The sequence below is a fragment of the Tauraco erythrolophus genome, chromosome 7 (genome assembly GCF_009769465.1).
Source record: "Tauraco erythrolophus isolate bTauEry1 chromosome 7, bTauEry1.pri, whole genome shotgun sequence".
NCBI classification, from domain to species: domain Eukaryota; kingdom Metazoa; phylum Chordata; class Aves; order Musophagiformes; family Musophagidae; genus Tauraco; species Tauraco erythrolophus.
This window is the reverse complement of record NC_141471.1, coordinates 5,988,581-6,002,688: the sequence shown is the minus strand read 5'-3', so window position 1 is coordinate 6,002,688 and position 14,108 is coordinate 5,988,581. Positions and strand designations below refer to the sequence as shown.

Genomic DNA, 14,108 nt, shown 5'->3' with positions numbered 1-14,108 from the left:
GGTGTAGTGGAGGGTGTCCCTGCCCATGGCAGGGGGGTTGGAACTAGATGATCTTTGAGGTCCCTTCCAACCCAAACCATTCTATGATTCTATGAATTTAGCAGGTGTGCAAGCCTTCAAACACGAGCTCTGAGATCCTGTTGAGGTGGAGAATGTGTTCCAGCAATGCTCTTCGCACGGGCAGCACGTGCCTTTGTACCTTGAAAACGTTTTGTGCTACAAGTGACTCGTGCCAGTTGACGCTGAGTTTTCTGGATGTGGAAAGGTTGTAGCCCTGTAAGAGACACATGGGAAGCCAAGACTGGGTTTCCTAATGCTGAAAATCCTGGTGGAGAATACTCAAAACCTTTCCTGTGGGGACTGTCAACAACTGGGCTGCTCTCAGAAAGGACACAGTAATTCAGTGGCCAGATGTGTTCCTGGAGATTCCCAGCATCCATCTTAGATGGAGTGTCAAGTAAGAGGAGTTTGGTGGTTTGTTTTGGATTTTTTTGCTACTCGCTTTTACTTTCTGTCACTTTTTCTGGAATTTTGCTGTCTGTAAGAGTCCTGAAGGCCAAAGCAGGAGAGGCCCCTGCAAGGCATAAGGAATTAACATGGGAGTCGCAGCTCGTTGGGGCACTGCCAACAGAGAGAGACTTCCAGTCTGCCATAATCATAGGAAAGAACATTGATTTGAAGAAGTTTCTTTAATTTCCAAATTTGTAATGCAAAGGAGTTGTAAACCTAGTATTTGGAAGTGTAACCTGTCTCCTGGAAAAAAAATTTGTCTATGACAGGCAAATTATTTTTTTCTCTTCAGGTGGGGTAGTGCTGGGAACAGGAGAGCACGGCTCAGTAGTTACAGCTGAAGTGTTGTTTTGGGAAGAGAAGAACTACTTGAAGGATTTAGCGTTAACTTTTAGAAAGTGGTGGGAAAACAAGGGATTTGGGACTTTCTGGTTTGATTTTCCATATTCCCTGGGAGATGAGCAACCAGGGGACTGACGGTGCGCTCCTCGGTCAGCCTTGAGCAGAAAAGGGTGGAGAGCTGTTCGGAGAACAGCTGTCCCGTGGTTCGGGTCACGCAAGCTGAAGTGCGGGCATCTGCTAAACATATTGATCCGAGATCTGCTGACTCGGGAGCGAGGGAAGTTGCAGAGGTCAGTGTGCTGAGATGAATTCGAGTGGAGGTGCCAGGGAAAGGGAGAGAATGTGTTTGCCAAAGGTGAAGGCATAGAGTGACTGTTAACACGCGAATCCAGTTACAGTGCTCCAAACTTTGACCGGTACGTTACACCAAGGTATTACTTTTTCTTTCACAGAGGACCCATTTGATTCAAACTCTATCCCTAGAAATTTCTGGAACTTGACATTTGGCATCGAACTTTAGGCACGTGATCCTACACTTGTAGATGTGCTGATGGCTCCTGAACGGAGCCAGGTGGAGTTACCACCCAGCTAGACAACAGAACAGTTAAAATATCAGGAAAGTGATTGACTAAAATAGTTTCCTGTGCTGTGTGGGGGAGGCTTCTGGCAGCAGCTGTACAAACACCATGCTGACCGGAGGTACTGGTTAGAGACTGGGTGGGACATGCCCCAGTCTCTCCCCGAGGTGCTCTAGCCATCTTTTTCATGGGAATGTGAATGCTTAATTACTTTTTGTAGCTTAGAAATGTAACTTAAACCAAACAATTGCTTTGAGATCGCCTTCAGCGACCAGTACAAATCAGTGTTTGCTTAAGGCAAAAGCAGAGGGAGGATGTGTGGACAGTGGTGGCAAGGCCCAGGAAATAACAGATTAGCACAGGCAAACCCAATGCAGTGAGTAGCCTGCAGCTGCTTTGACTTAGCAGCCAGAGGCAGTGGTGCCTGGTTCATTCGTAACTGCTTGGAGGTGAAACTATTTGCCCAGTTATGGGGGAAGATGGAGAAAGGTAAGGGTGCGGAGGGGAATGCTGAGTTAAGGGTGGTGAGGCACTGGAACAGGTTGCCCAGAGAAGTTGTGGCTGCCCCATCCCTGGAAGTGTTCAAGGCCAGGTTGGATGAGGCTTTGCGCAACCTGGTGTAGTGGAGGGTGTCCCTGCCCATGGCAGGGGGGGTTGGAACTAGATGATCTTTGAGGTCCCTTCCAACCCAAACCATTCTGTGATTTATTTACACATTCACGTTCAGCTTTTGTGCATGCAGAAGAAATACTGCTGTCAGGTTTACAGAAGCAAACCAGGTAATACACAGCTCTCCTGCTGACCTGGAAGCAGTTCCTGCTTGGGACAGCACCTGAATAATTGTTGGGATTTTTTTTAAACAAATTTTTTTCAAATCCTAAATACAAAAGTGGATGATTCAAGCTATTTCAGTCAAAGATAGCTCTGTCTTCCACAGACATTCTACTTGTTTCAGGCTAATGTAAAACATTACCTTTTTTATTGCAGAACTAGTGTATGTTCACAGGCATTATGAGGTACAGTTCATTCTCTTCCTGAATTTTCCTTAAATCGAGGTGGCAGCAGCAGTGAGATAATCACAAACTCAAGTTTTTAGCACATAGTCAATCAGAGAGGATGGCTCACCCACTGCCTGCGCTTGCGGCAACAGCAGGAAGGCAAGGCAGGAGGCCTGTGGCCCCAGGAGAACTGGATCCTGCCTGGATCCAGCCACTCTCAGGAGATTCTGCCACTCTTTTTAGGTTACATTCTGAAACCTAAGAAATTAATCAGCTTTCTCACTTCTGCACCCATGAGTAAAAGAGTACTTTCTCCTTCTCTGTTTCAGCAAGGAGGTTGCTTCAGGCACCTCAACAGGTAGTTTCCAAACTGTCAATAGAAAAGGAATTTGAGGAGGTTAAACTCTTTACCTCATTTAGCATTTAAATGATTAAATTATAGGTTAGGAAAATACATACTACTGCCACAGAGGTTTAACTATTTGGTTTTCTAAACAGGTATTTGAGACCATGGTTCATTTGGATGTTATGAAAAAAGATCCAAGCCTTCCTAAACATGAACCTGCTCCCCACCTCCCCTTCCAAGAGCCAGTTAACATAAACCAGGCTGGACACAGCCAGCCGTGGAGTGTTAAGCCATTTATTACTGTGACAGCTGAAATTTGGTATGAGTTTTGATGTTCCCTGCTCTTAAATTTCTAAAGGGTGCTTATAGTGCAGCATCACTTACTACCAGCTTAAAAACAGTTGTGACAGAGTTGTGAGACTAGAAACAGTCCTAAATAAACAACCACAAAAAACCAAATACATCACCTAGATGTCTTCAGTCATCAGGCTCTGAGATCAAACAAACTTACCAATAGCTTAAATTGCATTTATTTTTAGTGTTTGGCTGTTCCTTCTTGTAGCAGTCAGTTGGGGGAAGAGAAGAGGAAATTTATTTTAACAACATAGGAAAAAAATCTGTTCACTATTAAGACCATTTAGCAGACTAGAGTTCAAATATCTTAATTCTACTACCCGCAGTTAGGGCTTAACCCATCCTTCTTTAAAGCAGAAGTACTTTGACCATCCTGTTCAGAGGTACTGTATTTTATGAGAAAACAGTATTTAAGGTTAAATCAAGAGAGATAAAGAGATAAATAGAGATAAAAGAACACTACGGACAGGTTTTATGTCAGAGTACGCTCATCTGAAGACCTCATGTTGCAACTTTGCCTGCACCCATTTTGCTGAAGCTGAGCTGTCACGGGCAAATCCCTGTGACCCAAACTCCCCATCCAGTGTCCTTGTTACTGGATTTCAGCTTAGTCTGGCATTTCACTTACTGACCTCCATGGAGCACGATGGAGAAACAGCTCAGGACACAGGGAAAAGGAAATTAGACAATACTATGCTAAATGAGCATACTCTAGTTCATAGCTTATGCACACACCTAACCTTGTACTCCATTCTCTCAATTTATGAAGGATTTTCACCTCAATAACCGTACCAGCTCTAGTGAAGTGATTCCCAATCAGCAGCTTTAAAATTCTACGATAAATCGCTGCCCTGAGGGGTATAAAAACACCCGTGTTTCTTTTGTGTTTACTATTACATTCAGAAGCTATCTGAGGACAAGTACAAACAAAATAAAAAAGCTGCAAAAGCAAGAGATGTTGCTGCACTAACGTGTTCTATCCCCATGTCTTAATGAGTTGTATAAAACCAGAAATGGGTAGATGGAGAAGCACAACTCAAGAAAAGCTATTTCTCTGTCACTACAGAAACCAAAACATACTCCACTCCACTGAAAAGGTTAATCACCCTGAAAACACACAGGCCGGACTTAAGTCAAAGATGATTTTATGTCAAATAACCATCATTTCCCCTGCATTTTTTTTTTTAAACTGTGAGACCACACTTGAAGAGCTGAAGTGAATGACAGGACCCACCCACACGATTTTGTCCTATCTATATGTTCAAACCATATGGTACTTCCTTTCCTGCAAAAGTAGCTGTAGAGAAGGTACATTAATGCTGTTACAGACAGGGGACCCTAAAACAAGAAAAATAGCAGTTTGCAGAGTAGTAAGTAGGAATAAAGATATCTTGGGGTAGGAAATGCCTTGAAAGTCACATGGCCTGTCAAACTGCCGTGTACCATTAGAAAAACTTTCCAGCAAATCAAAATCATAATTTTTTTTTTTTCATGCCATCAGTCATACTGAGAGAATCATCATTAAGTGTCACTGTTCAGGCAGAGTGCCCTCATAAATACATTCAGAAGCACTTGTAGGCAAATGTGAATTCAGGAACTTGATGTTTTGCCAGACTCCAACTTGTTTCTGCATTAATTTCTCCATTAATTTGGTGATTCTGGACAGCATTCGAAGTTTGAACACAGATCAATCCATTAAACAATGATTGGAAAAGGCAATAGGATATGAGTGTCATATTACTTCTTTTATAATATTGTCTACACTAACAAAATAGAATAACTGTTATTTTTTCAAGATCAGAAAAATATTCCAAGCTGTAGTATTGCAGCATTTGGCAGTCTGTAAACAAAAGCACCATCTATTTCACTCATAATCTTGTGCAGCTTCTTCCTTTTTCTGTTCACATGCTGGTTCATCACCTGGTTTCACCGCAGGAGTGGTTAACGAGCTTTCAATACTGCTTGAGAGCAGCTTTGCTTCTTGGTTATTGGGATCAGTTCCTAGTGGTGTTTTTGAAGAAATTTCATTAGGAAGAGCAAAAGAAGGTAAAGGTGGAATTGAAGACAGTAGGTCATCCAACTTGGGCTGCTTGACTGAGCCTTCAGAATACACGGTTACATCTTCAGGGTCCAAAGGTGTGGCATGTTCTGGGAAATGGAAATAGTTTGTAAAAAAACAAAAACTGTCAGGCTAACAGACAGTGCCTCTAGTTACCATATGTCTAGAAAATCATCTTGAATGAGATACCTCGTACAGGCACATAACCAGATTCAAAGCTGCCAAGTATGTGGGCTGTGTCTACTCAGTTCTCCCCAAATCCAGGAAACCTGATGGTGCAAGTAGGTTTTTAAGAGACCACGAACCATTTGGTCTGCTATATTCTCATGCTAGGGATGTTTTATTTTGTGTTACAGCTCTTACCCACACCACCTTTCAAAAGGGAAAGGCATCCATAATGGGAAGATTTTTATTTTTTTTAATAGAAAAGTCACTATGAAGATGACTGCAATTTCATTTTTACTTTACAACTGTGAAGACAAGCTGTGGTACAAAAATTCATTTACACTGATTTTAGAAATACCTACTTTTAAGGTCAGTTCAATTTGGATCATCAACATTTTCATTTAAAGACAAGGACACACATTCTATAATCTATAGATCTTTTTTAATTCTATAAAAAAGCTTACTCATTTTTGTCCACTTCTATACCTGATTTCTGCTACTTTTCCCATCTCATTTTAGCCCATCCTCTTTCTGATTTTTCTTAAAATCAGCTTATTTCCAAAAAGAACAATACTGTTAATGCAGGTATGAGTTGGAGCCATTCCAGAAATCAGGTCAGAGGCTTAAAGGAAATCTTGAATTCACTTACCAAAATAAGCAGAAGCTTCATTGTTCAATGTTAACTTTTCAGTGCCTACTAAAGCATCTGCTGCTGGCACGGTGAAGGGGGCAGATGAAGACATGCTGGGCACTTTTGTTAAGTCAGTTAGTTCAGGAAATGAAATACCAGACATATCTAGAAATCCTGAAGGAGAAAGTGCTGTTTTAGATATAACACAAAATTCTAGATTCAAAAAGACATGTTCTATCCAGACTGAAGTTGGTGACGTGCCCTCCCAGCTAAACGCAAATAAATTTAACCTAAAAGTTAGCTGACATCGGTGGAAAGACTTTTACAGAATGTTAACCTCAGTCAGGCTCACAGTACCCAAATTCTACGGGTCTGAAATCCACTGAAGTAAGAAACTTTAAGGAAAACAACCACCAATGGTCACAGTTCTGCATTTAAATCTCAAACTTGTTTAAGACCTTGTTAGTTTACTTAGCTGTAAATTGTTGAAAAAACACCTCAGATAATATACCTGGATCCATAACTCTCTGCAGAGGGGGAGGAGGAGAAAGTGAGCTTTCTGGTGAATAGCCACTCATTTCTTGATCTGTGGAATGATCCGAGTTCATAACTATATCAGAGTTGTCACTCTGAGAAGTAGGTGCCAATAATGGAGTCTGGAATAACACAATAAGAAGGAAAAGCATCTTTATTATACTGGAAGCTTCACCTAAAGATGACCTTCCTATGAAAGCATTCTGCCTCAGTCCCCAAATACACCAATTCGGAGAGAACCTATGATGCTAAAACTGACAGTCAAGCCACTGATCGGGACGTGTTCCAATGTAGCCTCTTTTAAAGCCAGTAAATTCTTGGAACAGTCCATACTTAATTCGTGCAGGTGTATTTTATTTCCTAGTAAGCAGGGTATTCTAATGGGATTTGTATTGACTGACACAGCTGTTGTATGCAAGTCTTCAAAACAGGAAGAAAATATTTGGCAAAAATTTGTATCAGCCAACACGGGTGACCTGTCATCTGCTCAGCATCACCAGCTCTCACTTTCCCTTCACCTAACTCCACTTCATTCAAGCAAAATTGTATCCTGCGCTCAAATATACTGTATTACCAACGTTACAACAAGTAGAAAATTTGGAAACTCCAGAGAATGTGCCAGAGATGCGAACTTCTTTCTTGCGTACCTCTGTGTAACCATTAGTAGATGGTACTGGAGTTCCAGCTTCTGGTAAGGGCGAAGGTGGTTTGCTTTCTGCCTTCTTCTTAGCTACTGTAGACTGTGTTGGAATTCTGTGCAAATAGCCATATCCAATACCACATCCTAAACTGTACCAGAAAAGTAAAACAAGACTTTAAAAAAGGTCTTCTTAACAAAGCTAGTAAGTGTTTTAAATTTTGACTCTTTAAAGAGTTTGGGTCTTTAATCTACAGCAAGAAACACCTACCTACAAGAATCATTTCTCTTACAGTGCTCAAGGAGCACTCTGCAATTGCCATTGAGCCATAGATAGCTTAGCTTTCAGTTAATTATTTTTTATATCTTTACAAAACTTATGATCTGACCCGATCTGGATTTTCTTCTTGCTGTAACCGACTGCTTTGACTGTGAGAACGTAGCTAGAGACTCTTCTACTGGGGATGTCAACACAGGTTTTGCCATTGGTTTCAGCTCAAACAGGATTAGATCCACAACATTCCTAATTCCAAGCTATTTTTTTTCATGAAAGATGAACAGTTTTGTGTGACAAGTGTCAAGAAAACAAGGCTTAACTTGAAAACAACAAGCTGTAATCAATAATAATAATAATAATAATAATAATACTCTTAACAGGAGCTCATTTACAGTGAATATTGAACCTTTCCTCAGCCAGTGACTGTCCGGAGATCAGTACCTTCCTTCTCCACCCCAAGCTCCATTGGGAGTCACAACTACCTCTCGAATGGAATCTGCTTCAGTGTTATAAACCATCAGCTTCAGTGGCTTCCCCTCATGGGATTCAATCAGTGAAAAGAAATCCTCTGACTAAGAAAAAACAAAAAGTAGTAGTTATTACACTTGAATGTGTAAGACAAAGAGCTGGAAGCAAGTTAGCATTTTACACAGTTACTTACTTCAACATCGGGTATTAAAAACCCAGAGACTAAAACTCACTAGTGTAGTTTGATCTTTAGGGGCAAATTTTATTGCCAGATTGAAAAAAGATGTTTACCTCAACCGTAAAGTATCTGTCATAAACATCAACCTCCCCAAATCCCCTCAAAAATATCCCCATACATTTGATGTACGTGCAATTAGATTTTTCTTTAAAAGAACAAACTCTACAACATACATTTGGCAGGCACGAAGACAATCATTGCTTGAAGGAACACCTACCTCCTGAAGAACCTGATCAGATCCAACAATGTAGTCAGTGTAGGGCTGGAGACCAGCTACAGCAGCAGGAGATGCAGGTTCAACATCCTGTGAAAGAAGGATACGTTGTCACGTGCACTTACAGCAGGACAAACTACCCCAAGATCACAAAGGAAACCTGACACCGAAAACAACAGAAGAAAAGAACACTTCCTTTACGGGACAAAACAGAAGACCTTGAGCAGTCTACGTCTAGGTGTGACATCTTGTAAAACACACTGAATAAGAAAGTTCGAGATGCTACCAATGCAAAATGGGATACTCTGAAGATGTTGAGAAGTTATATTTCTTTATTTAAACAACCAGAAACATAACAAAAGATCACGTCAGTCTTTCCTAGGCTCTTCTACTCTCCCTCTTAAAATATTTTTGGTGCTTTTTGCAACACTAATATTACTTTGATGAAGTTTAGCCAACACAGAGACATCTATTGAGTGAGAATCCTTTTTGCTTTTGCCATTGATTCTTGACCATAAGGTGACAAAACCTTCTCCCCATCACACACTGTTTGGGACTGGGATAGAGTGGGTTGGTTGGGATGGAGTTAGTTTTCTTTGTAGCAACAGGCAACATGACCAGTCACGTGCTACTTGTCCCTATTCACACAGCTCAAACTTGAAGACTGTGTTCCCTTCTCCTGTGTATTGTATCTGTATCGTACTTCTCCTTACAAGTTACTTCAAAACAAGGTTGTATGAATGAGCCACTGAAGAATTCTGTCTCACCAAAACATGCCACACGTGTTCATTGGCTCCCTGGAAACTGCAGAACCTCACGCTGGCTCCAAGGAGACCTTGTCCTCCCCACATGTTACTGGGGATCACCTCCACCTCTCTCATTTTCATTGTTTTGATGTTATACACCTCCAGCTTCACTGCTTTTTCAACATTTGCCTTCAGCAGATCTTTCAACATATTGTTTTCTTTATTCTGTAGAGCGCAGAAAGAGAGAGACGATTAATATGATTTCTATTTGCACCTGTATCATAGACGTCATGCCTGTGGCAGAATTAGAACACAAAGAACCAAAACTGTCAAACATTGAGCTGGCTCTGTGTTTCATGATCAGTCCCAGCAGTTCACTTTTCGTTTATTAGAAAGAAGTCAGTGCTGTCAGCTCACGTCCCTTTACGTAAGGACTCGCTATTACCCCGTTTCATCGCTTACATTCCTGTTCTTCATAACTGCTATTAAATACCAGCAATATTAGATCTCAACTACGTAGTCTAACAACAAGCAGCAACATTTTACTTCATGCCCCTGATCCCAGTCCTTATTCAGTAACCCTTCAGAGTCACTGCAAATCGACTGTGAAAGGACAGATGATCTGGGAGCAGCTTAGAGAACTCTTCATTATTTCTGTCATGTTAAAAGATTAAATGATCTTCCACCAAAATCTACTATTATAACAATCACTTGCAGAAAGATACCTCCACTAATAAATGCAAGACAAACTTCATGGATTCAGCTTGTGTGTAGCTAGGGTGAAGCGTACAGCCAAAGCTGTGAGCCTTTAAAGCAAAAAAAAAACCCACCAAACCAAAACTCACCTTTTCTCTCATAACTCAACATACAGGCACTGTGTTCCCAGTCTAAAAGCATAAGCAGGCAGGCTATGATTCTTTTTCATGGTGTATCAAATGTTGAAACCAGTTTGTTTAAACAAATGTTGAGCTCTTACCATTGACTCACCAGTCCAATATTCACCTTGTGGCAGAAAATACGCATGAATGACTAATATAATAAACATTGTGTTAAATCTGTTAAGAAGCTAAGCTGACTAAAGGCATAAATAAGACTCCTTCCTCAAATTTGGATCCAACCAGAGAGAAGTCTTTGAACACCACCAAATTTACTTTGCCATTTTAATGCCATATACAATGTCCAATATGGAAAGTTTTCTTTACCGCGACAGCTTTGGTGTCTACCTTTCATCACTGCAACACTCACATTTCATTCAGGGGAAACAAAACCACACCAATAAAATCATTGAAAGCTTACAAGCCTAGTGTGTCCTATGGCAATGATGAAATCAAAGAAAGGTTCCAGTCCTCCTTGTTGAGCTGGGGAGTTTTCCTGAACCTGCAAAACACATGTTTCATTTTTATTATACACTGATCTCCAGTTACGTTCAGAGACACTGTTAATCTTTACACTTGATTCAATATTTGCTTTTGAGTTGAGCCAGGGATGAGATACCAAAGGACAGACTTCGGGAAGCAGTCCACAACTGTGAACCTACTTTTATAAACCTATGAACAACAAGTGTCCAAATTAAGCTGCAAAAAACAGGTTTTGAACCCCATACAAAACAAGTATTGTGATTCAGAATGCACAGCACAGAATTATTAAACACTGAAGAGCTTGGAGAAGTGCTTAGTTTTCAAAGTGCTGCTTCAAGAGTTTCTTCCATGCTACTAATAGCCTGAGCACATCGAGAGCCTGCAATTACACCACAGCCATTTTTTACACGAACACAATTTACAGTTAGGTTCCCACAATTTACAGCACCTTAGAAGAGGAACTCGTACGAGTAAGCTACAGACACATGGCTAACCACAAGTACCAGTCCAGAAGGTTGCCACCACTTACAAAGGACTCATAAGAAACCAGAGTTGCAACATGTCCATTTCATTATAAGCAAGTTATCATAAAACACATGTAAGAAAGAAATAAAATGAATTCATACCAGGAAAAATCCTACCAGAAATTACCCAGAACTTGATACACGCAGTGTATGAGAGTACAGTATACTCAAGGTATACTAACAAAGCAACATAATATGAAGGGACCCCTTGCAAACACGCTAACAGGCCACGCTGCCTGTAACTTTACTTTTTGTGAACCCAGCAGAACAGCCCATAACCTGCAACATATTCGACTCCTGAAAGCCACCCCGCAATGTAAGAGCTAAGTTGGAACCCGTGCATCATCCAAACTAAAAGGTTCATTGCTAAAAATGCTCCCTCTTATATTTGGGCTTGTGTTACCAAACTATATTTTAGTATTTCTTTGAAATAAAATTGTATTGGGGCTTTTACTGGCATAACTATCTGTGCCAGTTATAAAACATATGTAATAGGATAGTTACTTCAGCAAAGGCTTTTAGAGCCAAATAAAGCCATGTTTTACTATTAAACAGCCAAGACTGACCATTGTAACTACAACTGGAGTAGGAAGCATTAACTTGCATTACAACCCTGAACTGCATCCAAAGCAAATGGTCAGCTTATACTGAACCAAGCTGAAGGGTAAAAAAAGTTTACCGCACATCCCAATTCTAAATAAAATACAAGAAGCCTTACAATGAAACAAACATGTAACGCAATGTCCAGGATGAAAACATACACAAAGAGAAGTACATGGAAGTTATTACGGAGCTCGTGATGTTGCTCAGATGTCTAAAAGCCATACGGTTTCCCACACAAAGCCGTAAGTTGTAAAAAAAAAAAAAGCCTGTAGTATTTGGTTTTCAAAATGACACCATATCAAAAGCTGCATGAATCCCCCGGAGAAAAAAATTGCTTTGTCTCCTGCATACCGTAGGTCACCAAAATCCTTCTCCAGCACAGAAAATCGAGCAGTATCCTGCACTTCATATAAAAGGAGGAGACATTTCACGACCAACAGCCATTTCTGATGGAGCCACCTCAGTTAAGGAGACAGACGAAAGCAGTTACACGGCAACACTGGTACCCTGAACACATCTGGCGATGTTCAGGATGGTAAAGTTGAAAGCGGCACGTGGCAATGACACTTCCACTCTTATTTCAGGGAAGAAGAACATCAACTAAACGAAAGGACACCTCTGCCCCATCCCTGGAGGTGTTCAAGGCCAGGTTGGCTGAGGCTTTGGGCAACCTGGTGTGGTGGAGGGTGTCCCTGCCCATGGCAGGGGGGTTGGAACTGGATGATCTTTGAGGTCCCTTCCCACCCAAACCATTCCGAGATTCCATCTGCAAGCTCCGAGGTACGCGCTTAAACCAACGCCGTGCAGACACTTTGCCGGAGGCGTTACAACAAACCCGCACCTCCGTACAGCGCTGCGAGACGCGGTCCCTCGGGAAAACTCCGGCCGGAGCGGGAATTAAACCCCGGCCTCCCCTGCCGCCGTGGCGTTCCCGGGAAGGAGCCAACAGGTGCGCACCGGGGAGCTCACGGCCGCCGCCCCGCACCGGGCTCGGCCTCCCCGGGCCGCCGCGGGGGCAGCAGGACCCCGCGCCCCGCCGGACCCCGCCTCAGCGCCCGCCGCCCCTCAGCCTGCGCAGAAACCGCCCCCCGGGCGCGGCGGCCGCCTCACCCCGTGCACGTGGAAGCCCTCGGCGCCGCCGGGCACCCCGGCGCTGGCGCCCAGCCCCATGCCCGATGCCCGCCGCCGCCGGGGCGCTCAGGCGGCACCGACCGGCATCGGCCGCCGCGCCGCTCCCTCCGCTGAGGGCGCCGCAGGCCTGAGCAAGCGAGCGCCGAGCGCAGCGCCCGCCACGCGGCGAAGAGGAGCGGGCGTGCGGCTCGACTGCGCTCCCTGCCGGCCTGGCGCGGCGCGTGACGGCGGAGGGGGCGGGGCGCGCGCCGCGGGGGCTCCCGGGCTTTCGCTGATCAATTCCTTGGGTTTTGGGGTTTTTTTTGTGTGTTTTTTTGTTTGTTTGTTTGTTTGTTTGTTTGTTTTTCACGTATATCCGTACAAACCTCTGTAAAACACGACTGAGAGCCGTTTGCAAACCGTACCCCCGGTGGTGTCATCCGGAAAGAGGTTATTGGTTTTTCCCGGTACCGAATTCCCACGTGTCCGCAGGGCGGGCGTTCCTGCTCCGGCCCTTTCCGTCGGCGCGTGGCGGGCGTTAGGCGCCAGAAAAGCGTTTCCGCCAGCTCAGACCGTTCGCAGACTTCGGAGCAGCAAACCAGTTGCTGCTTGTCGAGACACAGGCAGCCTCGTGTGTAGGCAATTATTAAGAAATAATAGTTCTTAATAAATAATATTACTGTAATAATTATTATTTATTATCATTGCTGTAATAGTTGCTACTTACTATAAACTTAATATTCCATTCCCCTGAAATTTCATACCTGTTCCACGCTGTTTTGCTTAGGATTAATTCTTCTGATTCCGCCTTTAATTCATTAATGGAAAAGTTCTGAAAGTTTTCAAAGAGAGAGGAATAATTTGAAGCATTATCATATTAGTGTGGTTAAAGTGCCAGTTGTATTTCCTGCTTGAGAACTTTCATTACAGAATACAAGTATCCATTTTAGTAAAAGTCCTCGGTAGTTACTGCTCTCACCTCTGAGATGTCATGTTTCCGAAGGATCCATCCACATAATTCCAGTGATTCAAGGGTGAGATGTAAAAGACAGAAGAGAAAAAAAAGCTGCTTTCTCCATCCTCTGCCTTGCCTTCCAAGTAAAACTCTTAAATTCCCTGCCACTTCAGTAACCATTTATGCTGAAAGCCATACATAATGGCTCATTTTTTTCCAAAGAAAGACTAGGATATTCTCAGAAGCCTTTCTAAGTGACTTTTTTCCAGCATTAGCTCTAAGCTGTGATTGCAGACCCGTTCATCGCATTCACTGAGCATATGGTAGAACTGCATTTAATTATTCAGGAAAACCAAAATTGTGTCAAACATATTTCTGTGTTTCCTGCTACATATTCAGGAATGTTATCACATAATTATATTTTTTGTTTTCTCTTCTTAAGAACGTCTTTTATGCCAGGT

General features: G+C 42.5%; 1 protein-coding gene across 1 annotated transcript; it reads right to left on the bottom strand.

Annotated features, from left to right (window-relative positions):
• Nucleotides 1–3,568: 3,568 nt before the first annotated feature.
• On the bottom strand, nucleotides 3,569–12,752 carry GORASP1 (golgi reassembly stacking protein 1). Its single transcript, XM_086614670.1, has 9 exons — nucleotides 12,693–12,752; nucleotides 10,394–10,474; nucleotides 9,119–9,322; nucleotides 8,355–8,441; nucleotides 7,873–8,003; nucleotides 7,165–7,306; nucleotides 6,495–6,639; nucleotides 6,002–6,157; nucleotides 3,569–5,276 (listed from the first exon to the last, which is right to left on the bottom strand). Exons 1-9 carry the CDS (start codon nucleotides 12,750–12,752, stop codon nucleotides 4,993–4,995), a joined length of 1,290 nt encoding a protein of 429 aa, XP_086470796.1. The 3' UTR covers nucleotides 3,569–4,992.
• Between the last annotated feature and the right edge of the window lie 1,356 nt (nucleotides 12,753–14,108).